Source organism: Thermobia domestica, chromosome 5 (genome assembly GCF_964235325.1).
Source record: "Thermobia domestica chromosome 5, izTheDome1.hap1.1, whole genome shotgun sequence".
Taxonomy (NCBI): Eukaryota; Metazoa; Arthropoda; class Insecta; order Zygentoma; family Lepismatidae; genus Thermobia; species Thermobia domestica.
In genome coordinates, this window is record NC_137458.1 from 32998653 (window position 1) to 33026258 (window position 27606).

The following is a 27606-nucleotide window of genomic DNA, read 5'->3' on the forward strand; positions in this document are numbered from 1 at the left end:
GTTAAAGTGAACCTGCACCGGAGAATGAAAGAGCACACCTCAGAAATGATTGCTGAAGGTACAATAAATGAAACGAGAAAGTTTTTTGTTTGTTTTTTTATGAATTTCTGTGTGGATCCGTATAGTGAAACAGCATGCTTTTAACTTTGTACAAACAAGGATGTTCGTCATATTTTGTAATCAACATAATAATAGTATCCCTACTCCAACTTATTTTTCTTTACTACAATTCAATTTCCCACACAACACAAAGAGCATGGATATGACACGAAATCTTTCGCTTCCTTTTCACACACCACGGCGCTGCAATCGGAGCAGAAATGCTGGGGAAAATGCTACGAAATAGCGCAGGTTGTATCGACAAGAAATGCCATGGCATGGGACTACTTTACACGGCAGGATATTGAAGATACGATCTTTTGCTACGAGAAGTGCTTCCGTCTAAAACTAGCCTAATACATTGCATAGTGCAACTTTACAATAGACAATTTAAAGAAAAAAAAAGTAATTTTATGGTTATAATGAGTTGACTATAAACGAAAGATGACTAACTGGTTATTGATTTCTACTGGCGGAGCATTTTTGCAAAATGTAGGTAAGCAATATTTTATATTTACTCGTGGTATACTACGGTTACAATGAGTGAGTCCATATGAAACACGACTGTGTAACATATTAATTTCAAGGAACGCACTGTTTCTCTATAATGTAAGGAACATGTAGTTTATGTTTACAAGTTCAGAGTTATTTGTGTGAAACCATGACAAGCGCTTAAACCTACAAAAATATGCTCTACTGAAAATTCTTTCATCAAAGTACACGTATATGATGCTCCTAAATACTGTTTTCTTAATATCAATTCCCTTACCTAATACTATTTTCCTTGCTTTTATCTTGTTACTGGTATTTTAATTTCGTTCCTTAATTCTTCTGCTATACCACAGCAAATTGTTCAAAGTACTTTCCGCTTGGACATCTTTAGAATTTCCAGTCGATTTCGAATCAACTAAAGGAGCGCCGAGTCGAGAAGCAGCATTGAACACAGCCACCGACCTGATTCGACCTAGTCGCAAATGCAGAGAGTGGATTTAGCCGTGCGATCAAGTCGACCAAATAAATGCAAGGCTTAACCGAATGTGAATAAAATATCGCAAGAAGGTCTGTTAAAAACATCATCTCCCAAGGTTAAAAATAGCCTAATAATGAGATGAGTTTTTCCGAGAAGACAGTAATGAAAACACAATTCCAGACAGGGCTTTAAATCGCCTGAAGTACAAGCCAAACGTGCGTATTGTAAAATCTTCAACAAGAGTAACGAACGAGGTTGTAAAATACTTCCCAATTCTACAACTGCAGGTGTAATTTAGCGCAACACGTTTGGGAAGATCCACAGGTAAAATTAGAAACATTGCATAAAACAATATGTTTGTAAGGAAAAAACTTCTGCAGGCGACAGAATTAAATACAAAGTAATACAACTGTTTAGTAGATTTACTCGTCTACCCTTACTAGTGTAAACTCATTACAAGCGCTTTACGACGATAAAATAAGTGCATATAAAAGATGGCTCTATTAGATGTTATTTTTGACCCATGGCATCTTTGTGCACAGTATCTGTATTTTTGTTTAGAAATAGAGTCTTAGTAGGATGAAACCATGATAAGTGGTGCTCAAACTCGCTTGCGAGCAAACCCAACATCCTTGACGTGCCTGCTCCTATCGGACGAAACCGCGAACGAGCCTACCAGTTTCTCCCTGCTCTCACTCGGTTAGATGGCATTTGGTGCTTTTGAGTAGCCACTTAGCACACGATGGTTCGTTTATCGTACTACTTTTCATGCTATATATCGAAAGCCATATTTAGACGTAAATTTAAGACTGTACTTTCTCAATAATTACTTCTGGTGGTTACTTAAATCTTATCCAAGCCGAGTAAAACATTTTTATGCCGGTCGTGCAAACCTTAGGGGACAGTAAGAAGGAAATTAGAGAAGTAATATAATTTTTCAACTTTTCTTTGTAGTCGTGCGTCAAAAGTAAGGATGTATTATTTTTCTACATCCAGGACGCCAACCTATAGAACGCACCAAAGATCTGGGATACCCACGTAAGCAAGAGGAATACGATCATCAACTGTTACGTTCATATGCCCCGCTGTCGATAAGGGTTGAATGAAAAAATATATATATATCCAGTAACACTAAAATTTAACTTACCCACAATCCCCAAAAGCAATAAAACTAAGAGCACATTCTTCATTGTGCCCATTTTTCTCTCAATATATATAACGTTTTAAATACAAACTATATCATCATATGCATCTGTTTATATTTGTCGGTAGACTTCAGTCACTCAGTGCTGCCAGTTCAGGTAAGACAAAAATTCCTACCCTTTCTAAACAAAGCTTACTAATCCACAGCATCATTTCGTAACAGTATGAGTAAACGCTAGGTAAAAGAAACGTTTAAGTTTACGATATTATGCATATAAGCTATAATCGTTTTTGAGGTTTTTCTGGTGCGTCATGCTCTAAACTATTTTTGCGAAGGTTCGTACGGAATTACACCACATGATCGTAAGTTACACAAAATGTGTCATGACAGCCGATTAACCAAATTACAAAGAAATACGGCACTGTATTCACACAAAATACTATTTAATGAGATTTTACAAAATGGTAACTTTTTAATGAACGCTCATAGGCGGGTCTATATATTACCTCAGTACCAAACTCAATATTTAAAAAATAGTGTCAAGGAATATGAAAATAATTGACACTAAATACATAGGTCATCAATTTAGATAGATTCAGAATCGGTACAAAGATTCAGAATAATTCGACAAATTAACAAGATTTTTCTTTCAGTTTTCTGGCTTTTAATTATTCTCCAATTCATTCTAAAGTTTATTTTTGTTGGTGTATGTACAAATTACTGAGTACAGATTGATAAAATAGTGAAACCTAATGTACTTTTACATGCTTATTGCTGAAAAAACGCATGTTTAGTAGAAGCAGAAGGATAGTACTATGGAATAGGATAGATTATCACATAGGTTAGGTTACTATAAACTAACTACAGTACGGTAGATTAGTACAGTAGGTAGTTTATATTATTATTTGTATTAATACATAGTGGTGGAATCAGGATAGACTCCTGGGATGGGAAGGACATTGAAAGATTCTATTTTTCTTGTCTTGTCAGGCTTTTGTTTCATTAGTGCATATGAAGCTAGGGGGCGAACGATGTTGCGCGCCCTGGATTCGGCCAACCTTGAATTTTATATTTACAAATATCGTTGGCAGTGGAGCGGGTTCCATGATGTCCTAGTAGTAACCATAATCATATAAATAAGAAAAACGCTTGTTTACGGTTTTTAGAAATAGGCCTATTGTGAAAAATATCTAATTCAATCCTGTTTCGCATGGTCTTACATATTTCTCACTGTTCTATACCAACTGTAATGGCTTTAAACCAGTTCACCGTAAAATTCGGACTTCACTGTAAACCGAAATTAATATTTAAAATATTTTCACCGTAAAATTGACATGTCTTCTGATGTCAATACAATCATGATGATTCTCAATATATACTTAAAACATAAGGTATTGGAATCATATATTGTCATTGTAAACAATATGTGCACCTTTCAGTTTTCCACATTGGATATTTGAAATAGTTTTTAAGCGTTATAGAAATTATCATGGTGTACAATATTAAAGGATAATTAAGTTGACTCTGAACTGACAACATTGTGACGAGAGCAAGAGCCAGTGTTGTGTTGTGAGGTCTTCTAATATTAAAGTGCATTTCATTCTAGAAAGTTGTTAGTAAAAGAGATTTTACACAGCAAGGTATCTTAAATTATATAAACTTTCTTATAGATTAAAATATATGTGCCACATTTCACGGGATTTTGTTAGGTCTTGTTGTAGAAGCCATTTATATATATATATATATATATATATATTAAACAATAGAAATTAATATATGCACCTGTCATGGCAATGTGCTTCACAGCGCCCACTTTAGTACACGCTAGTGATGGGCAAACCAACTCAGCTCTGAGATGGCCGCTCAATAGTTCGCTCACTAAAATGAATCGATTAATTTGAACGACTCAGTGATTCATATCTTTACAACAGGGAGAGTGGAAAGTTACAGACTAAAATTGTATTATCAGACTAAATGCATTACATAAAACGAATTTAAAAGGTATAACTCCAATTTTAGATTACAAGCATACTGCTATTAACAAATTTAACCTCAAAAAATCGCAGGAAGTTACACTTTTAGACTAATGGAAATTAAAGTAACAGACGTAACACGCAAAAATGGAATTCAGATACAAAATACGGATACAAATTAGACAAAATAAAGTTACTATTAATAAGTGTGAATATACATCACAAATGCAAAAAAGCTATATAAAATTACATCTTAAACGAATCGAAATACGCAATGCAAAATATTATAACTTTAGACTCAATGCTATAGCAATTCAATTTTAGAATTACTGCAAAAGTGTTACAACTTTAAATTCAATACTATAATTTTATTACATCGTGAGAAACTAAATTTTTCCTAAAAAATGTTGGCGACCACAACCCCCTTAGAATGCACATTTTAATCTAAGTAACGTGGCTAAGCGGTTAGCATGGGAGACTCGGCGTTTGGTTACCGGTGGGACCTCATGTGGTTCGGGTTCCACATTAATCAGTAGGTCCACATCTCATATAACCTCGCTGCTGAAATAAAATGAAATATTTTAGTTTAATGGCAAACGATTAAGCCCTGTAGCCTAAGGAAGACGATGATTAAAGCAACTGAATGATGATGGAAGAATTGGTGTAGTGAGAACTTGGGAAGAAACGGAGTACTTGAGAAAACCCACGGACATTATGTCCACCACGAACTTACTTAGCCGGGATCGAACCAGAGACCCCAATCACCAGTGGTAAGCACTTTACCACTGAGTTACAGTGCCTCGCTACTGAAAAGGACGCAAAACTCAAAACCAAATCAAATCAGGCCCGTAGTCAGCCTAAAGATGTAGGTTGGCCCGGTGGATGTTAGGGAGGGCGATCCAACCATATTATAGTTTATCACCGTATTATAGGTCGTTTGCAAGCCTATCGTGAAAATTTTAGGGGAGACAGTAAAAATTTAGAAGTGGCCCAGCCTCCGTGGCTACGGACCTGAATCAAATCAAAGTAACATGATAAAAACTGAATTTGAAGTAAGTGTTAATAACTACCTAGGTATATCAAAAATTAATTTTAAACGGTTCAACTGTTTTCCCATGGCGTGATTACAAGATTCTTGCCGTTTTCATATAATAGACGTATTGTGCCAATAACATAACATCGCGGTTTAAGAATTGTTTTAAGTACAGAAAACCTTAACAGGGGCATCGATCCCACCCATCCCAACCCTGTGTGCTTCCATAAAATTCAGTTATGTTGTAGGTACAACTTACGGGAAATATGTTTTGAATTTTGTACATCACAGTCGTAAGAATTTCCATATAGGCCTATATTATAAAAGTATCTTAAAATACCCTTAAGTAGACCTTCGTTATTTAAGCTGAAATTACCTTTTGCAACGAAAATAATGAACTAAGATAGCCAGAATCAATTATCTCCTATTATAAAGTATATTTAAAATTTACTGTAATTATTACGAATTTATTTGAATTACATATGCTCATTTTAACACATACTTTTGTTTAAAACTAACAGTTGCACAATATTGATGTACAAACAAACGCAGAGTGACTAATCAGTTTTTATCTGTACTGCTGGTGCGCTGTGCGCTCTCATTTTCATTAATTTCCCAACTGAATATTCAATTGTCTATGTGCGATTCCAAGAGCGGATCCAGGGAAAAGGAAAGAACCGGATATTTCGGGCTTTTACATACTTAACCTACTCCCCATTCTGCAGATTCAATTTTCATTGATAGTTAAAAGTTTACGCTTTATATGTAAAATATCAATGTCCAACTGCCACATCAAAGTACTAAACATTTACATTGTTGGTAATCTTTTTAATTTATTCGTGCCAAAGTTACAAATACACTAAGGAAACGTACATTTGCCGAACTCGACTGAAGAGGCGCTCGCTATAGTGAGAACCAGAGAAACTATCCCTCCAAAACAGCAACTGACTGAACCAACCAATAAGATTAAAAAGCAAGATGGCTGTTCGCGAGTGAGCGACGTACAAGATTCACGGTCTCCAAACATTGTCACTTCTAAAGAATCGTCTCTTCCAGAGAACAGTGTTTCAAAAAGAACCATGACTCCTGAAGAACCACGACTCCCGAAGAATCATGATTCCCAAAGAACAACGACTCCCGAAGAACATCGACTCTCGAAGAGTAACGACTCTCGAAGAATCGTTGCTCATTTCTAGTGAACAACGACTCACTCACTGATCCAAAAGAGTTAGTCAAAAGAGTCGGCTTACTCGCGAGCGATACATCACTAGTTCACACCGTAAAACATTTTCAAGCTTACCCGTGTCTGTGACGAAGTTTGTAGACAAACAATTAGATTAAGGCTAGTTTTAGATGCAAGCATTTAACGTAGCAGATGTGCTGCCAAAAATATCGTAAAATATTTTATGGCATAAAAAGTATATGGTGCTTTTACATGATAGCATTTTGATAAGCATCTTGTCGTGACATAGAAAACAAATCACTGGAAAAGAGTGCAATTATGGTTCCGAAACTAAAAACAAAGATTTCAATCGCTATTTTTTCTAAAGCACTTTGCCACATATGCTTATTATGCTACAAGAGAACTTTAACTTTGCACAAACAAGGATGTTCCTTATATTTTTCAATCAGCATAATAATTAAATCCCTACTCAACTCATTTTTCTTTACTACAATTCAATTTGCCACACACACAAAAAAGTGGATGCATATTTGACACAAAGTATTTCTCTTCCCTTTAACACACCACGGCGCTGCAATCGGACCACAAATGCTGGGGATATTGACGAGTGTGAACTTAGCAGGACCACTTTTGAAAATTATAATTATTTGCATACCATACGTTTGTACCGGTTTGTACCGTAAAAATTGTCGTTTGTACCGGTCTCAAATTCGAAAAAATCGAAAAATAAAGTGGTTCTGCTAAGTTCAGGTGAACATAGCAGGACCACTGATAAATGTCTGCAAATTTTGTGATTTCTCTGTGCGAATCGTTTGTACCGGATTGTCCCGTAGAAATGTTCCTTTGTAAGGGTCTCAAAATCGAAAAGCAAAGTGGTCCTGCTAAGTTCATGTGAACCTAGCAGGACCAAAATACATATTTCTACAAATCTGAAGATTTTTCTGTAGGAATCGTGTGTACTGCGTTTGTACAAGATTGTACCATAAAAAAAATTCGTTTGAACCGGTCTCAAATTCGGAAAAATCGAAAAATAAAGTAGTCCTCCTAAGTTCACGTGAACATAGCAGGACCACTGATAAATTTCTACAAATCTAAAAGTTTTTCTGTACGAATCGTTTGCTCTACGTTTGTACCGCATTGCATCGTAAAAATTTTCCTTTGTACTGGTCTCAAAATTCGAAAAAAATCGAAAAATAAAGTGGTCCTCCTAAGTTCACGTGAACATAGCAGGACCACTGATAAATTTCTACAAATCTAAAAGTTTTTCTGTACGAATCGTTTGCTCTACGTTTGTACCGCATTGCATCGTAAAAATTTTCCTTTGTACTGGTCTCAAAATTCGAAAACATCGAAAAATAAAGTGGTCCTTCTAAGTTCACGTCAACATAGCAGGACCACTGATAAATTTCTACAAATCTGATTTTTTATGTACAGGTAACTTATCATGTCTTTAGTTCAAAATATGCATTATTTTAGTTTTATTGGCTTTTGGTTTCGAGTGGAAGCCATATTTGTTTTCGAAGGTGTGCCATTTTGTGGTGCTGTAAGGGGTTACAGAATCTGAAAGATCTCTGCCCCTAATTACCCTACCGAAGTAAAACCAAAACCAAAATGTTCAGTAAGTTCTACACTTTAAGAGTGTATATTAGTTATTGTCATTCATAAATTGTGAATGGGTAAAATTAAAATTTGAAAACGTAGGTGATTGACGTTAAAAATCCCAAATTTGGCACCTATTATTTTTAAGAAGAAAAGTGGTCAGGAAGTTGGGCTTTACTGAATAAAGAGGTCTGATATGGTTCTTATCACTCACCAAGTCTTCTTTTGCCAGGAAGGATCCTTACTGTTTTCTTCACTTATATAAAAATCAACAACTTTCTTCACAGTACTTTCATCAATAGTTTTACTGTTACTTCTTTCACATACATCAGGCAGTATTCCTTGAGTTTTCGTAAGTTCTCTAGCCAGTGTAGCTAAACGTTCTGAAACATTAAATTCAGCACACACCAATTTTCTTGACCAAGATTCGGGTATTTTCACTTGTTCTTCTTTCTCAGCAACAGTGCATTTCTGTTTCAATTTTTTGATGAGCACTTCATATTCTTCGGCCAGCGACACTGAATGCATATTTTCTGTTGTTGATTCATCAGCAACTGAACTGTCAAAAGAAACTTCAAGGCTTCTTTCCAATCTTGTACTCAATTGTTCTAACTTTTTGCGCATTGCTTTTGGTCTCTGTACAACACTTAACATCCTTATTATCGAAGCAGGTAACACGCCTAATTTTGAACACGTTGCATTCAAAACTTCAATATTGTCTGATGGAAGACAAAATCATGCTCATTTCCAGGTTCAACATTATTGTTTTCGATTTTGCTTCTTTCTTGTACAACAAAGATTTTTGTGTAGCATGTAGCACATAATGATTTTCCAGGAATCAGATCTACTGCATAATTCTTGTCCTTTAGTAAATGTGCACTCGAAATTTCTGAATGTCCTTTGGTTATAGTTTTTTCATGGATTTTTAGAGGGTCGCAACACGAATTACCAAAAAGATGATGGTACTTTCGAGAAAACTTCACTTCGTGGTAGTTGCATATGTTTGTAATGCCACTGCTTGTTCACATTACCAGAAGATTCCTCTTCTCTTCACTGAAGTCACTAAGAGACGTAATGCATCTTGCTACCGGCCCATACAAAGATTTATGACATTGTTCACCAATATATTTGCCTACATCATATTCCATTTTCTTCACTAATTTGATGCAGTATTGATACACAGATCTGCAGAAACACAATCGTCTTCTTGCGCTGTAAGCATGTGAGTGAAGCACCAGTAGTGAATTCCTATCTGATGCATGTCTGAACACGATTGTGCATGTTGGAACAAACACTCTGTTGAATTGTGTTTTTAGTACATTTGTTCTGTATGCTTATTAACAGGATAATACTTGTTCTTGCATGTTGTGCTTAACTACTCTATGCATTATTCATCCATTGCCAACCGACTTATGATGGATATACAGTACACTCTAGTTTATCCGTACTTCTGCCTATGCTTACTTATAGGTATAATTTTTGTGTTCATAATAAAGGTACTTACAGTCTAATCTGAAACTCCTAATTTTCGGTATAGAATAATATCATATAGACCTGTTATGGGGAGGAATTGTATATTTTTATCAAGTCCTCCACCAGAGATATATACCTGTGAAATATGCACTTTTTCCACTTTTCTGAATTTTTATAATTTCTAGAAAGAAAGGGGAACACGTCTAAGGATTTAAACTTGGTGAGTGATAAGAACCATATCAGACCTCTTTATTCAGTAAAGCTCAACTTCCTGATCCCTTCCCTTCTTAAAAAATATAGTTGCCAAATTTGAGATTTTTAACGTCAATCACCTACTTTTTCAAATTTTAATTTTACCCATTCACAATTTATGAATGACAATAACTAATGTACACTCTTAAAGTGTAGAACTTACTGAACATTTTGGTTTTGGTTTTACATCGATAGGGTAATTAGGAACAGAGATCTTTCAGATTCTGTAACCCCTTACAACACCGCAAAATGGCACATCTTCGAAAACAAATATGGCTGCCACTCGAAACCGAAAGCCAACATCTGGCTCCGCCATAATTCATCAATTACCTTTAAAATAAAAACCGTTCGTGGTAGATTCGTGAAATTTGGTACTTAAACATATAAAAGATCAATATTTCATATGACATCAATTACATCAGGGTAGTACATTCAGAAGGGAGTCGGACCGAGAACTTACCAGCAAACCTTCGTAATAGAAATAATTTGGGTCCTAATATTGATCTCTTAGGAACCGGTAGAAATGCTTTTAATTTAAATTTATGAGTTGCTGATTCAGCTGTGTTTGACATAAATAACTAAGCAAACATGTCGCGTAAATGTGTTAATAGAGCAGAGCAAATTGCTTTGAACGAAGTGAAACGAAAAGTGGAATTTCACGATTATCATAAAGAAAGTCTATCACTTGTACTTCGGGTGTAAAGTGGGAAATACGAACAAGAAGTGGGCATCTCATATTTTTTGTAATACTTGTTCTACAAACTTGCGGGGCTGTCTACATGCATAAATGCCATGCATGCTATTTGTAGTTCCAATGATGTGGAGAGAGCCGACAGATCATACTTCAAACTGCTATTTTTGCATAGTACCTCCAATTAAGGTTCTATCCCAAAAAGAAAAAAAGTGGACTACTACTTATCCAAATATTTCTTGAAATGTACGTTACTGTGCAACATTCTTCAACCTCCCGTACCTTAATACAATATTTTATTGGGTAAAGAGCAAAAGGCGGACAAAGTCGACCCAAGTTGTCAAATTCTGCAGCAAATTCATCTTTTTCCACCGATACTCACTTCACAAACCCAACATATCATTATCTTTTCGCCATATCATACTCAGCCTGAACTAAATTACCTGGGGTTGTCAAAGAGTGCAGCAGAACTATTAATATCCAGATTTAAGCTGTGAGGAGCTTATTCTGGATATCTAAAGAGTGTTTGTGTTTTGAACAAGTCAAAATCCCTGAAATAGTATTTTCAGTGAAAAATTACATAATATGTTGCAACAATGTAACTGGTCTTATAAGTAAACTTAATATAGAAAATAATCCCCATGAATGTCGGCTATTCATCGACGCATCAAAACTATTCAAATATACTCTGCGTAAACTTCCACAAATTGCTAAAACTAAATTTACGTAGAGAATCGTTATTGGCTTTAACTCCTCAATGATCCTGAATTTGATGTAGTGTTACAAGATAAGGAGAGGATTACATGTGATTCTTTCCGACAATGGTAACGAATGTCCTGGGAAACGAGCGGTCTCAGAACTATAAGGAAGTAGTGGAGCATCTAATATCTTCTACTACGCAATAGGCTGTAATATGTTACTAAAAATGCAGATGTTGCACTCCCATATAGATTTCTTCGTTGAAAAATGCAGAGCAGAAATTGATGAACATGGGGAACATTTCTACCAAGTTATATATGTGATGAAAAAACGGTATCAGGGCTACTGGAGAAGACTGCGCTTGCCGATAGTTTAATAGAATGGAAACTTCTAGTGGTCGTGAATAGGACCTGTCAAATTTAATTGATTAATTGATTTATTATCTTGTTTATGACCTTGTATATAGCCTAGATATCACTGGACAGAGCATTAGGAGGGTAAAGATTTATTGCCAAACCTTTAGAAGTGTTGGAGTGGACCTGGAAATAGGTTATTGTTCTCTTTTCCTGTTTGAAACATGATCGTACTCGGTTCTTTAATAGATAAATAATTTTTAATTATGATATAAACCTAAATGTGTCTTAGCCCATCACAAATATGTTATATGCCTTGAAATGCGATCTCTTGTAATTACTCGAACACTATGTGTCTTTTCCCGTCTCTTTTCCATAGGAAACTCAGAGGAATTATATTCCTAAAATATTAAAAAGTGTGCTCAAATTAAAATTTAAAAAAGTGATATAATAAAATTAAAATGTTATAAAATAACATTAAAATGTGATCTTGCCTATCATCTCCCAGAAACATTACTCCAAGCATCCCGTATCATGCAGAAGTCTTTTCCCTGTAGATAATGTTCGCCAATGATTTTTAATGGAATACTTCTATAGGAAGTTCTGAACAGTCTGCAATTGAGAACTTAGAAAAATTCCATAACAAAGTCAAAGGGATTATAGTCCGAAAATAGTAAAATGTGTGGACAGGAATGAAAAGCTGGATGTTAAACTGTGAATATTATTCCAGGATCATCTCAGGGAAGGAAATGGAATGTGAGGTAGAAAATATATTTTTATTTATTTTTCATTTTCTTTCGCTGCGATACGAACTTCGTTTTGCAGAAACATTGATGTGTACATCTTCCTTCTACGCCGTCTCTCACAACTGGCGATTTGCTCTTTACAGCATTCACCGAACAGCAAATCTATAGTTGGAGATGCGTGCGCAGTTGAGTACAAGGAGACCTTAGCCAGGCCCCCAGGAGTCGATAAATGGGAGTTCTCACATAGACAGCTATCAATCATTTCCCTTAGCTCTGAGTGACCAGTCCCCTCTTGTGAACGGGTGAATGCATTCTCTCTCTCTCTCTTTTCCCCGTTGAATGACTGCCTACATCCGTCGCTGGACGCTGTGAGTGGCGTCGTTGTCTGGGGACAACTGGAAGGAATAAAAGGATTGAATTCGTTGGCCATTTGTCTAACTTAATGTCGATGATCTGGTCGGTTGGCATTTCTACCTCTCACCACCCACGTCTTGGGGGCCAATTACCACTCATTGAAGAATATTTAACCAGGGCTTCTTTCATCCTTTGTTGATTGGTTCTACCTTGTCCTGTTATTACCCCTTGTCTTTTGAGATAGAGAGATGGTCGATTCTTTGTTTCAGAAATAAAACAGAGTTTAATGCTATGGCAATTTATTTGTGTTGCACTAATCGAGACACATGTTCAATGAAGGCAATAAATTACTTTGAAAAGCGGCGTTATATATCGGAATAATGGGGCAATGAAAATTGCAATTCCTGTCGCACCTTACTTGTGTTTGTTTTTGAGAGTACAAGTTTCAGCGAAGATGCTAGTAACGAATTTTCCCTACCCCTTTGTGGATTTCAGTTTTTGTATGTTTTGTGGCGCGCCTCATCTCATTATGATCATCGGAATGCCTTGTTTCGATAGCGAAACTCCCTATGAATTCAGACAGACGACGTTATCAATTAAATTGTCCAGATTACAGACTGTTACTCACAGTTTGAAATTGTCTGATAAGGGATAATATTTTGAGCAAAATTATAGTTAATGGCATCTACTTGCATAGGTATTCTGTCAGTGCTTGTGAAATTATATGAAGGAAAATGATAAATTTCTTAATGGGACGAGTTCACGTTGGAGTTTCATGTCTAACTATAGATATATTCCGTCATATTATTGGAAGAAAAAATGAAAATGCGAATTGATGACGAAAGAAGTATACCATGATGTTAATGACACGGTATCTGGCTTTTCTCTCTTTCTGTATGGAAACCGAATATCCCGCCTTTTTCATGTATTGCTACCTAATCGACATTTGCACAAGACATACGAAAATAAAAGATGAAAATTCATTATCTTATATCCATTTGAAAACACATTGTTGTTGTGTGGTTTTCGCTGTGTCTCTTTTTGTTTCTGTGCGTGTTCTTCAAGTGGAAAATCAAAATCAACCTAAGTTTTTATATTATTATAATAATTAACAAGTACCTTGATGTATTTAGTTGAACACATTTAGGCATTTCCGATAACAAGTTTAGTTTGAAAAATTGTAATGAGAAGAAACGGACATGATTTAAACTGTTATGAAAATCATTGACGCGATCTAGGATCGAACTATGGACCCCCATGCACCAGAGGTACGTGATCTAACAATGATCCACTGTACCTTTAAAAAGAATGGTTAAGGTGTAGCAGCCCACTCCTGAATTTTGTGAATGATTATTTATCTAGTTCGGGCTAATATACCGACACACCATAGATTTGGGAACGATTAGGTAAGGTACTGAATGCTTTATTTATCAGTAAAGGAAAAGTGAATTGAGAATCGTCTCATGGACAACCAAACTCAATATTGTTTGAAGTGTGTGTCACGTTTCCCGGGAACCCAAACCATCAAAGGGCGAAGGAAGAAGCTTTATTATTATTATTATTATTATTATTATTATTATTATTATTATTATTATTATTATTATCACGGGTGTATACATTTCTATGTATGATGCAAACAGAGGTTAATGAAATGAAGATGTGAGAACTATTGCTTTATGATACTTTAAGGAGCGGATCTGAAACATACAGAACAGTGATAATTGATCAGTGATACCATAGCTAAGAATACGGAGAATTCAAGCTGTATATGATACTTTGCGGGTTAACTTGTACCAAGTTACAACCTATATGTCTTTATTTATTTATTTATTTAATTATTTAGACTTTACATGGAAATATCCGACTAATTGCGAAAAAAGTCAGGTTTTTAGAAATACATGGTGACTTTCCTCAGAACCACCACTGATCGAAGATTGATTTAGTGCAGGTCATAGATTGTTTACGAGAAGAGAATGGCCTATGTCAAGCTTTGCATAACAAGAATGAATAGAAAGAAAAAGAATAGTAGTCATTTATCGCGTAATATTTAAAAATCATTCAAAACTAATGTTCATAAGTGGTTTAATTTTTTCGAAAAGTTTCTCCTGATCTGAATGATGTAGAAATAGAAAAAAGCAGAGATATGTGTGGAAATAGAAAAGAAGAAAGAGAGAGATTTATTTTAGATATTAGTACTGCTTTAGGGATTTGTAGAAGACTGATTAATATTTAATACATTGTTAGGGTAATACTTTTCAAATTAATAGTACAAATACATTTATTTGGAAAACTTTTCTTTAATAATTTTAAAACGTAAGGATAGTTATAGAAGTATGTTTTAACCACAGTGAACCCATGCGATTTGCATAGCCTCCTCTGGAGCCAGCAGGTTCACTCACGGCAAAGATACGTATGCTAACCTCAATTTTTGTTACTTCGCTTGTGGAAGTTTAACATATGTGTTGGATCGTATCTTTTATTCTGACAACTTACTCGAACGCTTTGTGTGAGGGCACTAAAATAGTTCCGAAAATATTAAAGATTGTTTTTTTCTTTTATCCCCCACGTAATGATTACTCGAACACTGTGAACGTACTAAAAAGCTCGATGAACAATCTCTAATTGTGATCAAATTAATTTTTTGTTGCAAGGCGTCCAATCTTGTCTTTTGCAACAAGGATCCAACAACTGAACACTTCTTCCTTCACTGAGAGAGGGGGCGTTTATGCCCGTGTTTCTTGCTAGTAGGCTCTCTAAATAAACACTTCTTGCTTCACTAAGAGAGGGGGCGTTAATGCTGTGTTTCTTGCTAGTAGGCTCTCCTAACTAAACACTTCTTGCTTCACTTAGAGAGGGGGCATTCATACCCGTATTCACTCTAATAGTAGAACTGAATGTAAGCGAGTGCTTCTTGCTTCACTGAGAGAGGAGGCGCTTATGCCCGTGTTTCGGTAGCAAATTTCCCCTATACTTTCTGCCTCACCGAGGATCATTCACCCCTCTCTTTGTTACTAGGCTTCCCCTAATAAACTACAGCAGTTGACGTTAAAATAGATAAAAGCACACACATGTAGGGGCGAATATAACAACATACAATTTTAACCCCTGGTTTTACTTTTATGCACACAAGTGGAGGGAGGATATGTTCGTACCAATCGGTTCCCCTAATTATTAAAATGTTCATTTAACATATATGTATGTGCATATTTTCCTTACCTGATGGAAAACAGCACCATACACATCTGAACTTCTCAACAGCTAGCACCAAACTAATTTTTAATTTAAAGTTTTCACACTAAGTGTCACTAGTAGAGGCAGCGTGATAGTTTCATTAATGATTTACTATTGGATTACCATTGTCAGAGTATTGCTATTTGTTTAATCATAATGGAATAAATGTTTTCTGTATTTTGACTATGTAATAATTAAGCAAATTAATTTCATGGACTAAAAGTATAGGCAGTATCCTAAAACGAATGTAAACTTAAATTTCTTGTATATATAATCGTGATTAACTGATTCAAAAGGTATGTTTATTTAACATAGTTACTTGGTTGAATCTTATTTTATCATGGAAGTTTTTTTCTAATTCAGAACGACCTTTAGACGAAAAGAGTGATATAAAGGACGTGGTCCTACCGGGAACTAAACCTAGCTCTTTTACACCAACGAATTTTTATTCGTGGGGGCCTTACCAGGAATCAAGCCTTTCTCGCACACCAAAGAAACTTTGTTCGTGGGGTCTTACCAACAATCCAAACCATAAGTACCCACCAGGAATCAAACTTAGGTCTCACAGTACATTGAAACTTTGTTGTTGGAGATGAGTTAATTTTGAGTTGAACAGCATCCCGTCCAGCAACGAGGTTATATTTTAGATATATTCTCACAAAAACCTTGTTCGAACCATATCAGTTCCCACCGGGAATCAAACTTAGGTTCCCCACATCAGCGAAATTGTCTTGCGTGCTCTCATCGAAAATCGAACATACATTTCACACATCAACAAAACTTTCTTATGACGCTCCCACCCAAAATCGTACATAGGTCTTGCACGCTAAAGAAAATGATGGAAGACCACGGGAAAAACGTTGATATTTTAGGATTGCTATTCAAACAATATGTTTAAACCAGTAACGAATTTTTAATAATGCTGAATATCATACATTGCTAGAATAACATATGTTTGTGTGTGATCTTTGTTAGGAACTTTTACGGATTTATTTTAATGCTATAGAAAAGAAACATTGGGGGAAAAACTAAATAATATTAGCGACATATACAATAATTATAATTTTTATTTATTTTACTGTCTTATGGAAAATATGTTATACTAATAACACGTTTATTTCCTTATTTTGCAGAAGAAATGGAGCAGGAAGGATTAACCTTTTTATATGAATTTGAAGAGTATACAGGAAATGATTACTGCCGTGAAAAAATAGAAAATCTTTGGGAACGAAAATCATATTATTTATCATAAACCTGTCCTCAAAATAAAAAGGAAAGCGAAAAATTGCATACATCTGATATATGTAAATGTGTACCTATTACGAAATGCACTGAAAAAGACTAAAAAAGAACTGAATTCTGAAACCATATTAGGCTTATCGTGGAACTTAGAGGGGAGGAAGAGCAAAAAGAGAGAACTGGAAAAAAGAAGAAAAGGACAATAACGAAGTGGCGGAGGAAGGGGAATGGGAGGGGACTGAAGTGATTTTAGAGCTATAAATAAAAAGTAAAAAAGATAAATAAATTGTTTGTTCATTGCGCAATGTGGAAAAATATTTTTCTTTCTTTTCTGAATTTCTACCCTCTTTTAACCTTAACAGTGCTGCTGAGGTATTTACAAATGTGTAACTTTGTATTTTGTAGTAAGACTGAAGCTATATCAAAGTACACTCAGTAAATATTGTGTGATGAAAATTCATTCTATGCATGACACATAGGGTTTTCTTTCAAAGACTGCAAATTGCAAACGCTTACTTCTAATAACGGTAAGTATTTTGATTGATGGATGAATTTTGAGCTTATCGTTCCTTTCAGCAGCGAGGCTATGTGATTTGGGACCTACTAATTAACGTAGAATACGAACCATATGAGCTCCAGCTGGGAATCGAACCCGAGTCCCCCATGACAAAGGCGCATGTACAAACTACTTAGCCATGAAGGAGCTCGGTAAGTATTTTTGAGATGGAATCTCTTATTGTTTTTTGTTTTACAGCACTTGGATGTATTACAGTAGAAAACAAAATATGATTTTCAACATTATTACATTGTTTTTAAATCGTGCTATAGGAAACGTGAACCTACAGGATGAATCCGAACCACGTATTCTATCAATGAGAATTAAAGTAGCATTTTCTCAATGCTGACTGCTTAGTTTCATGTTTTTTTTAATCAGTGAGGCTCTATTCACTATTGGTATTGTGAAAAATTGGTTTCCAACACAGTATACTTAAAGGAAAGATGAAATCTGAGTTTTAGGTCCTACAGTTGTATCAAACCTCTTACACTTAGCCTAACTCATATCACTTCAAAAAAGTTCACGTTTAAGATGAATGAAAAAGTTCACTCGCAGAATGTTTCGTCAACATAAAATCCAAAAACAATGTTTTGTCATGAAATTGTTGAAATAATTGGCCGAGCTAGAATTGAACCCAGGACCCCAAGCTTCTAAGATAAACTAAACTTAAACAGCTAGTTTAAAATACGTATATGAAGGGTCTTGGAGCTTATAGTATCTGTGGAAAAAAGAAAGGATTGATGAAGTGCAGCATATAAGTAGTATGTTAAGTGCCCATTCTATTATTTAACTAAAACGCTAACTTGTTTTTTGAACTTAGGACCGCTTGTACGAAAAGAGAAGACATCCTTATTTTATTTATTTATTTAACATGTTGGATACACATTTAACATAGCATTTGCGTTATTGGACTGACGAAAACTATTGTTAAGATAGGCAGTGATGGTGTTTGGAATTATCTCGAATGTCAGACCAATGTTCTACCAGTTAAGCTACTTTGCTCGTTCAGTTTAACGTCCCATGCTTATGTTCTTTAAGCTAAGAGAGGCGGATGATGGTGACACATGAATGATGATGGAATGTGGATGTGGTGAAACTACAACTTTACCCATTTTAAAAGAGATGGATATGAAGTGAGCACTTTACCACTGACCTCTTGCATCCTGAAAAAATATTTGAATTCAGTATTGAACTTACTATATCCTTGGAACACCTAAAGAAAGAAAGAAAAAGTCAAGGTAAAATAGAATAATTGTACTCTGGCACTATAATTCTGCGAAACATGTCCCTATGTTTATGTCCTTCCCTTGTGACTGATGAGTTGGTAAGGAAAGTGGATGAGAAACTACGTAAAAGTAGACAATGAACAATGCTTTCAATTGAGTTTCCTCAAGTTTCTTGAAATGTTTTGCACGAGACTGTTATTGACCACTTAGTTTATCGTTAACCGTGTTTCCGCTGGGTTCCAAATGCTCACAGACGTCCAGAAACCAAACGACTTCGCAGTGCTTTGACATTCTTTACCCGTTACAGTGAGGAAGAAGAGTACTTCTTAAACCAAACCGTGACTGGTGACGAAACGTGGATTCGCCATGTCATCCCAGAATAGAAACAACAATCAATAGAATGGCGGCACACACTGTTTCCCACAAAACAAAAGTTCAAAACGACAATGCCAGCACAAAAGCTCATGTTCACAATGTTTTGAGTCAGGAAAGGGGTTTTGCTGGTTGACTTCGTACCCAGGGATGAAGCTATCAATGCGGGCGACAGTGTAAGATTCTGAAAAACCTTCAGCGTGCAATAAAAAACAGAAAAGGAGGACAATGCTCAGTAAAGGAGTTGTGTTGCTTCATGACAATGTTCGTTCCCATACTGCTGGTGCCCCTAAAACATGAATCCGAGAGTTCGATTGAGAGCAGGTTGATCACCCGCCATATAGTTCCGACTTGCCGCCGTCTGACTACCACATAATCCTGCGCTTGGCGGTGAGCGCTTTGAAATTGACGACGACGTAAAAAATGCTGTGGAGTTATTGTTTTCTTCACTGGTGGATGTTTCTAATGGGAAAGGTTATGACAAATTGGCCACCCGGTCTGACAAGTCTTTGATTATTGGTGGAAAGTATGTCGAAAGAATAGTTTGAGATGTGCTGTTTTATGTAAAACTAAAATAGGCTTCAACAAAACCTTTTTTTTAGTTATTTTTCCAAATTGGTACTTATTTCCCGGCCACGGTATATATCAGAGAGACACTAGATGCATAGTTCTTGTTCTTTTAGGAAACAATCCATAAAAGGTACACAAACCAAAGTTTTCACTGGATTTCGCAAGTGGCAAATAGAGACCTACTAATACCAGCACACTAATACAAGGTGGAGTGGCGAAGTTATGTACCACTGTGAATATATTGGAAACGAATTATTCAAGATAGATAGTCGTCTTGAAAGTATTCCAAAGACCTTCATCCAGCAATGGATCGACAATTATTGATAATTGTATATATGTGTTTAAAATATAAATAACCCCCACCACTTCACTTATATAGCCCCATTCTCATTCTTGATATCTGAGCATTTGAGATTGAGGAATAAATCCTTGTTGTCAGTGATCATATGTTTAACAATATAGCTGTAAGAATTTCTGAAAATAAAGACACTTAATATAAAATTTACCATTCGCCCACTCCGCCATTAATGTTTTGCTACGTACGAAGCAAAGGAAGGTTCTTTAAAATAGGTCAATTGTATTTAGCTATCAAAAATTTTTATCCAACAAGCTTTCCCTTCGAGTTGTGTGTGTGTGAGTTTATAACTTACTGTAACAAAGGGTTCTGCGAACTCGAAATATTTTAACAAAATGTTCTAGCGAACCTGCTGATTAGCACCACATATTACACCACTTATAAAATATGTGGATATATCGGAGTTATTGGTTCGGAATATAGTATCGTGTACAAAAGCATTGAAAGCATTTGGTTTCAATTGCTGGTTTCTAACAAATAAAAAAAAGTGATGTTTAGAGCATAGCAAGAAATAAATATAGTATTGTGTTATAATCAATATCGTTATCGAAGCAAGGAAAATCAGATTTGACAAATTAGTTACAGTGCATGGAACTATAGGTTTAATTGACCAGCGTATAGATGCTCCAGAAATGCCCATTCTTGAGAAATCTCTTAGAATACAGGTTCAGCGTAGGTGTCCAGTGTATTTTTTTATGTACTCATAAGATCCAAAATCCAAAACTTATGTAAGAAAAGAACTGACACATTTGTGATCACAAGCGGCAGTTATTTCCCTCACAGTTAGACCTAACCAAGATTTGTCTAAGCAATCAGCTATTCTTAAGTATGAGGCAGCGGAAAAGAGACGAAGCGATGAGCAGCCACCGACTTTATGAATGATGTGTTGTCTATAATCAATAGCAGTTAAAATGGCTGTAAGTTCATATTACCAGTTTGGTTAGCAATGGCAAACGATATGACTAACACAATGTATAATTCGAATAATGCGTGAAGTTACACAGTCGGAACCTTTAGCTGTGGATAAATGTAGCTCTCTCTTACAGAACATGATAACGTTGAATTCCTATAATAAATATCCAGTAATTTTTTGTCAATTGCCAATTTGTATTCTAATCTCAATATGGTGTTCTTAAAGTCAGGTGAATGAGTGTAAAACACTTTACAGGAAATCACATTGGGATTTAGATTGGATTCACAATATGTCTCCATCGTCGTGTCAAATCTACATATGTATGAATTAATTTTAACATAATCTCGTAAAATTAATCCCTAGCATATATTATCATTCACTTCACGTTTAAATTATTTGAATAAAATTATTTTCTCTCATAATCAGCACAGTAATGAGATGATAAGCTTCTTCTAAACATACACTCCATCTACGAATACCTTCGTTACTTATACTCAATACCTAAGTTCGTGCATGCAATAATACAGTAATAACATTGGAATCGTGCAATGCAACATAAAGTTCATGCAATACAATACACAATCTCATGCAAGAAGTATGGCGTTTTCCAAAAACAGGCAGTATGAAAGCTTCAGATTCAAAGACATTCTTTACTGATGTTGACATTCAAAATTATACAACAAAATTAGTTTGGACATCAGCAGAACAACACATTTTTAGGATTAACTAAAAGACTTAGCAAGTCAACATATTTTTGCTGCCATAAAACATACAAAATTTAGATTCCAGTAATTCGATAACCCTACTTAAATTCTGTATGTTCTAATTAAAACTGAATACCTAAGCACGACTTCAACATTGGTTTGTTGATTTCCGGTGTAAGCATTATGGTGATGAAATCTTTATCAAACTTAAAAACTGTTCGGAAAACGAAAAAGTGAATCACAATCAAGTAACATCTTGAAGTGTAAACAAGTCTAAAGATATGATCCACATACTGAAAATGTTAAATAATATAATTATTCAAACTATACAAACAGCCATTTCAAAAACAACAAGAATTAATGATATTTGATCGATAGATATTCACATAACGTGTACAAGAGAGAAATAAGTCATGCAAAAATTAATGATGCATTTTATCAAAGCGAGAACATAAATAACAATAGTCTAGATTAAATCAGTAACGAAATGATTAGTTTGCTACACTTGCAACATCTATTTTCATTGTTATCGTTAATATCCTCTATTACGGAAGGTCATAATAGCGTCAAGAATAATCACAAGATCACCTCGTTCCCACTTGTTGATACGTATACGAGTTCGTTGAAACATTACTGGAAAGAAATATTTGTTGTAGCCTTCTCAGTATATTGAGGATTTGTTAAGAATTTGTATCCCACAAGTTATTGTGAACATTATGTCTCCAGTAGTGCATATCATCTTCTTCACAAACAAGACCACCAATATGAACCTGTGTATTGAACAGCGTTAGCAGATGCCGACACCTTTGAGATTTCCTTACCAACTGAGAAGCTGACTGACATCTCATCTGAGGAAAATTGGAGCCGCCCAAAAGAAAGCCAGACCTCGCATGAGATATCACGTCCCTGCTAGTAAAGAACTGCTTTGCCGAACGTTATTTGATGTTGGATTTTAAGAAAAATAACCTGCAGTTGTTCCTGATTCTCTTTCGATGGACCGATTTAAGATGTTCATCCGCCTCCGGACAGTGTATCCAAGGATGGTGCACAGACTACGGTACACAAGCTGCAAAATCACCACCGGACATCATAGGAGAAGGACCGAAAGACACCGAATTATCTAAAGTAGAATTATCTTAATCTTTTAGAACTTTCTGACGAATCAGAGGAATAGTTTATAGACGCTATGCTCATTCGAAATGTTACATTCATGTCAGACCCTGAGACACGGAGAGAAGTCCTCCGTCGTCAATAATGCATTTGAAAAAAACAAAGTTTTCTGTTAACCACGATATCAATCAGAAAATAGCGTTTTAGTTGGAGATTGTTTGGTTAGCAGCACTAATACCAAACCTCAAACTTCTGAAGTTACTGATTTGGCATTCCACACAGTTGCAGGATCCGAAGTCATTGAAGATGACTGAAAGATTGGACATCTAAAGGTCGGTGATGTTTGTATATAGATGTCTATAACCTCCTTTCCATCTATGTCAAACACGCAAGTGCTCCATTCGACTATATCCGTAAGAAGTTACACTTTTGTAATAAGAAAGAGCTGCAGCTAGCACTACTAAAAGTATAAGAGCAATAGGTTTCCCGAACATTGCCACAGGAGTATATTTCCAGAGGAACAAGCCTGTAATTTTGGATTACCTTGTATTCTCAAATTTTGGAATACTTGTATTCACAAATTTTAGAAGAAAAATAGGATTCAATAGACGCTATCGTGTTGTGTCAATTCGACAAACAGAACTAAATATTTAAAGGAAAGATAAGCCATGAGTATTCTCTAAGTAAATAAACGTAAGTCATCATAATCAGATTAGTGTGTTAGGGAGTTAGTTACATCCCATGATAGCAATTTTTGTTAAGAGATATCGATCCCAGGTCGTCTCGCTATATATATATGTCAAAGTATGATTAATTCAGATAAACACGCAGATTGACTACCACCTTAAAGCTAAAGGAAAAGTTATTCTCAATATACTTCTGACCATGACATTTAGAAAGTGTAGAACATAGTAGTATTGCCTAAGTATGGCATATTTCGAATCGGTGATCTTAAGTGTGTCCGTAAAATGTTAAAACGATTCGTGTTTCAGAACTGCTATTTACCGCACGAATTTCTTTTACTTCCAGATTCACAATTGGTACGTTACTGTTTCATTGTATATAAGTATTCCTATCTGCACCACCAACGACATAGACTTCACTGCTACGTCGGGTCTAATTTTCCGTAAGCTCCCCAATGCCATCCTCTATCAACATTTCCTAGGAATTTCTTTTAGTTTGACGTGTTTTTTTTAAGAATTGTCTTCGCTTTGGCGTGGGACACCCAGGTTCGATTCCCTGCGGGAGCTTACGTAGTTCCGATATCACTTTGTCAGTAGGTCCCGTCTCATATAGCCTAGCTGCTGAAAGGGACGTTAAACTCAAAATCAACTCAACTTCACGAATTGTCTTCCTCCTCCCTGTTACAATTCCTTCACTACCAAGACAGTTCCAACCACCCTGATTCACTTAGTCAATCGGCGGACCTATAACGATGGCGGATCTAGAAGGTATAAACTGGGGGCAGCCAGTACCCAGACTATGGTAGCTGTATATATAAACTTTCAAAAATATATAAAAAAAGCTTAAATTATTTTGTGATTGAAAAACTGGGGGCCTAGGCCCCCGGCCCTGGAATAGATACGCCACTGCCTACTAAAATCCTTACACAGTCATGTAAAAGACTTTTATTCTAAAGTGCCCAAATCCCAGGTTTCATAACATTTCATCTCGTTCGCCGAGGGAATTGCTTTCTTTCGTTGGGAACTCCCTTCGTTATTGTGGCACTGCTTACAGCTTAAACGTTCATGGCCTTCATAAGAATGAAGTTAGAGGAAATTGTTTTCGTCTTACAAAAGCACCTAAAGAAAGCTTATTTGTTTATCCGTAATTTCACCTCCAAATTTGTTAGGCTTGGAAGCTGAACGAAAAGTAAATTACCGCTGAAGTACAAAATTTTTCTCAACGCATCATAAACCAAGAAATTGACTTCGGTTAACATTTGAAGAAACTAGCTAACAAGATGGAAGCCAAAATTCTTGCTTTAATTTTAAAATTTACAAGATAATGGTCCAATTTGCACATTTCACGCCGAAGAAGACATACCGTAACGCCAATCTAATGAAAACGTGATTCTCTACAATGTATTTTACGCCCAGATAGCTGAGTTTGAGGACAACATTTTGAGATTAGGATACAAATTGATCATTGACCCAAAAAAATGGATATTTATTATACAATTTCCACACTATCTTTTTCTGTAAGAAAGAGCTACGTTTATCTATATATAAAGATTCCGATTTTGGAACTTCACGCATCGTTCGAATTATACATTATGCGAGTCATATCATTTGCAATAGATAGCTAAACTTCCAATATGTACTTAACAACCATGTTTAGCTGCTATTAATTCATCAGACTTGTTTGCTTTTGTGATACTTTCATCGTCTCATCTCATTCTCATTCATATTGTCTCGATCACACTATTGTTGCTATTGTAATTTCTCAACAACTTGATGGTGCGTTCCGCAAAGCATGTTAATGTCTGTTCTACATATATCATATATGGGATATATACCGCATTTCTCATATGGAATTGACAAAATCAATCTGTTACAATTAGTTTCATGCCACGTCACCGTTTTCAGTACAGGCAACGAAATGAGGTTCTCTTTTCTAACACAATACAATTAAATTCGTAGATAATTGTTCGGAAATGATTTGAATTTTCGTATGTATAAGTACCTAACTTTCAATGTTAAAACATGTGATTTTGTCAATCGCATATCCCATACTCGTCATGAGTTAGATCTTCTATGAAGTCCGAATAAACAAAATATAACTGGCTACGTCGCTCAAAACACTTCTGTGTTACCAGAGTTCCACAAGGTTAGAGCGTAGGAGACTCAAGTCATTCAGCTAATCATTCACTCTAATATTTTACTGATTTGTTGTCTTAAAACTTCAGCAGAATGACTCGCTGTTGCCTGATGTCTAAGTGCCGACTTGAGATTCTTAGCGCACTTGAAATTACCTGCGTTGCTCAGTGTCGACAATGTAGAATGAAGCATTGTGGAATTATTTTTAAAATAATTATTCGAGTTCTTTACGTTTGAAAGGAATCGAGGGTTTCCTTCCAAAACTAAGTCATTACACAAATGCACTACCGTAGTGTAATTTGATCCTAATACTGCACGGAAATAGCCAGATAGGAGGCCATCAAAACTAGTTTCTCTTCAGAGGCGTCAGGTCCACACTCTAAATAAGATCTTGTTTCGCATAAACATGATCTACTTTATTTTCGTCAGAAGTATGCCCTCGATACTTAGTTTGAGAGTTTATTATTTGCTTGACCATATTATCCTTAATAGCGTTCCTCACATGTTCAAATTGGTCATAAGTCTATTGCGCGAATTTCAGCGTCCTTTTCGTCCTCAAAACCAATATGATGAAGACCTCTGAGAATACTAGAAAATATTAATTTTCGTCTGGACTCACTTCAGTCATTTATGTCAGCTACTGTCTCATGTTTTCAGAGAAACATACCAATATTCTTCCCTAAACGACAATGAAAAGCTTTATGCTTAATGATGGCATTAAGCTCGTTAAGAGCAGTATCGTTTCTTATGGAATCGAACTTGGACACCTTACCAGATGTAATACTCGATTAATTAAAAAATGAAATGAAATCTTTTAAATTTTGTATTCCACGGTTATACCGGCTAGCTAAACAAGACGGTGATGAGAAATGAACGGAATGGTAAGATGAATAAAGTGGGGGGAAACGGGAGAACCTCGGGAAAAACTCACACACGGTGTTGGTATACCACAAAACACATTTGGCGCGAGCAGCGATCGAACCAAGAATCCCATGCACCAGGGATGAACGCTCTACCACTGAGCCGCCGCGACCCCACGACAAATCAGATAAATATATGAAAAAGAATCGGAATAGCGTAATTGCTAACGGAGGTTAGATAAGTACTAACGCGTAACGTTCGCAGATTTCGGAGAAGAACACGTAGCAGTTCAAAAATAGATTGTATCGCTAAGTTTAAATATATCCTTATCAGCTGTGCAATGTAACATTAAATTTTACATTAAAAACTTTTCGCCAAAATAAATTGCATAAGTCTCACATTTCAACAATAGAAAGTGTTTATCTGTTATTCAGGAAAAAAGGGATTAAAAATTGAAAGAAAAGAAAAATAAAATAAGCGTTAAAATCATGCTTAGAAGAAAATAGTTAATGCTAAACTTAATAGAGGTATTGCGGATATTCCACCAATTTCTAATTGAAGCTGAAGATAAAAGCAAATTAAAGGGAAAAGTAGAAGAACAAGAATCGACCTAGGTTTGTTCTGAATATAGAACAAAATAAAAGAAAACAGTTCTTCATACAGTGAAGGAACATCGAGCAGCTTTAGAAAAGGTTACAAAAAAGAATAATTAACGGTGAAAAGAAATCATCTGCATCATAAAGAGTATGTGTCGAAAAGGCAAAATAAATAAATAAAGGATAAAACTAAGCAGTTCCGACATCAAGACTGTGATGAGATCTTGAGAAAGAAAACAATTACCCAAGATAGAAAAATCAAAATTTCTGGAGCTCATACCAAAATACTCTTAGTTTGAAAATTGGGGATTGGTACTGGAAATCTAGACAGTGCATTCATTCTCTGACTTAAGCTACGAAATGCAGGAATCTTAGTAGGCATGATATGAAGATTAGACACGAAATTCAGTGAGACACATTGTAAGTCTGTAGAAAATTACGTTGGACACTGTTGTAGGCTATCTTAGGTTTTTCAAGTATTTAAA

The 27606-nt window shown here is 35.6% G+C and overlaps 1 protein-coding gene and 1 long non-coding RNA gene across 5 annotated transcripts in view; one reads left to right on the forward strand and one right to left on the reverse strand.

Moving 5' to 3' along the window:
• Nucleotides 1-2381, reverse strand: part of LOC145685839 (uncharacterized) — a 199226-nt gene extending 196845 nt beyond the window's left edge. For 3 of the 4 annotated variants that reach the window (XM_081758450.1, XM_081758451.1, XM_081758448.1), the window contains exon 1: nucleotides 2217-2380. Coding sequence is in view for 2 of the 4 variants with exons in the window: in XM_081758448.1 (XP_081614574.1) it covers nucleotides 2217-2268 (52 nt within the window). In the remaining 2 variants the exon portion in view is untranslated. Of the gene's footprint in view, nucleotides 1-2216 lie in introns of all 4 variants that reach the window. The other variant, XM_081758449.1, reaches the window with a different exon arrangement.
• LOC145685840 (uncharacterized) lies at nucleotides 213-17344 on the forward strand. Its single transcript, XR_014131492.1, has 2 exons — nucleotides 213-595; nucleotides 16934-17344. It is a non-coding gene; the product is annotated as an uncharacterized LOC145685840 (long non-coding RNA).
• The last annotated feature ends 10262 nt before the right edge of the window (nucleotides 17345-27606 follow it).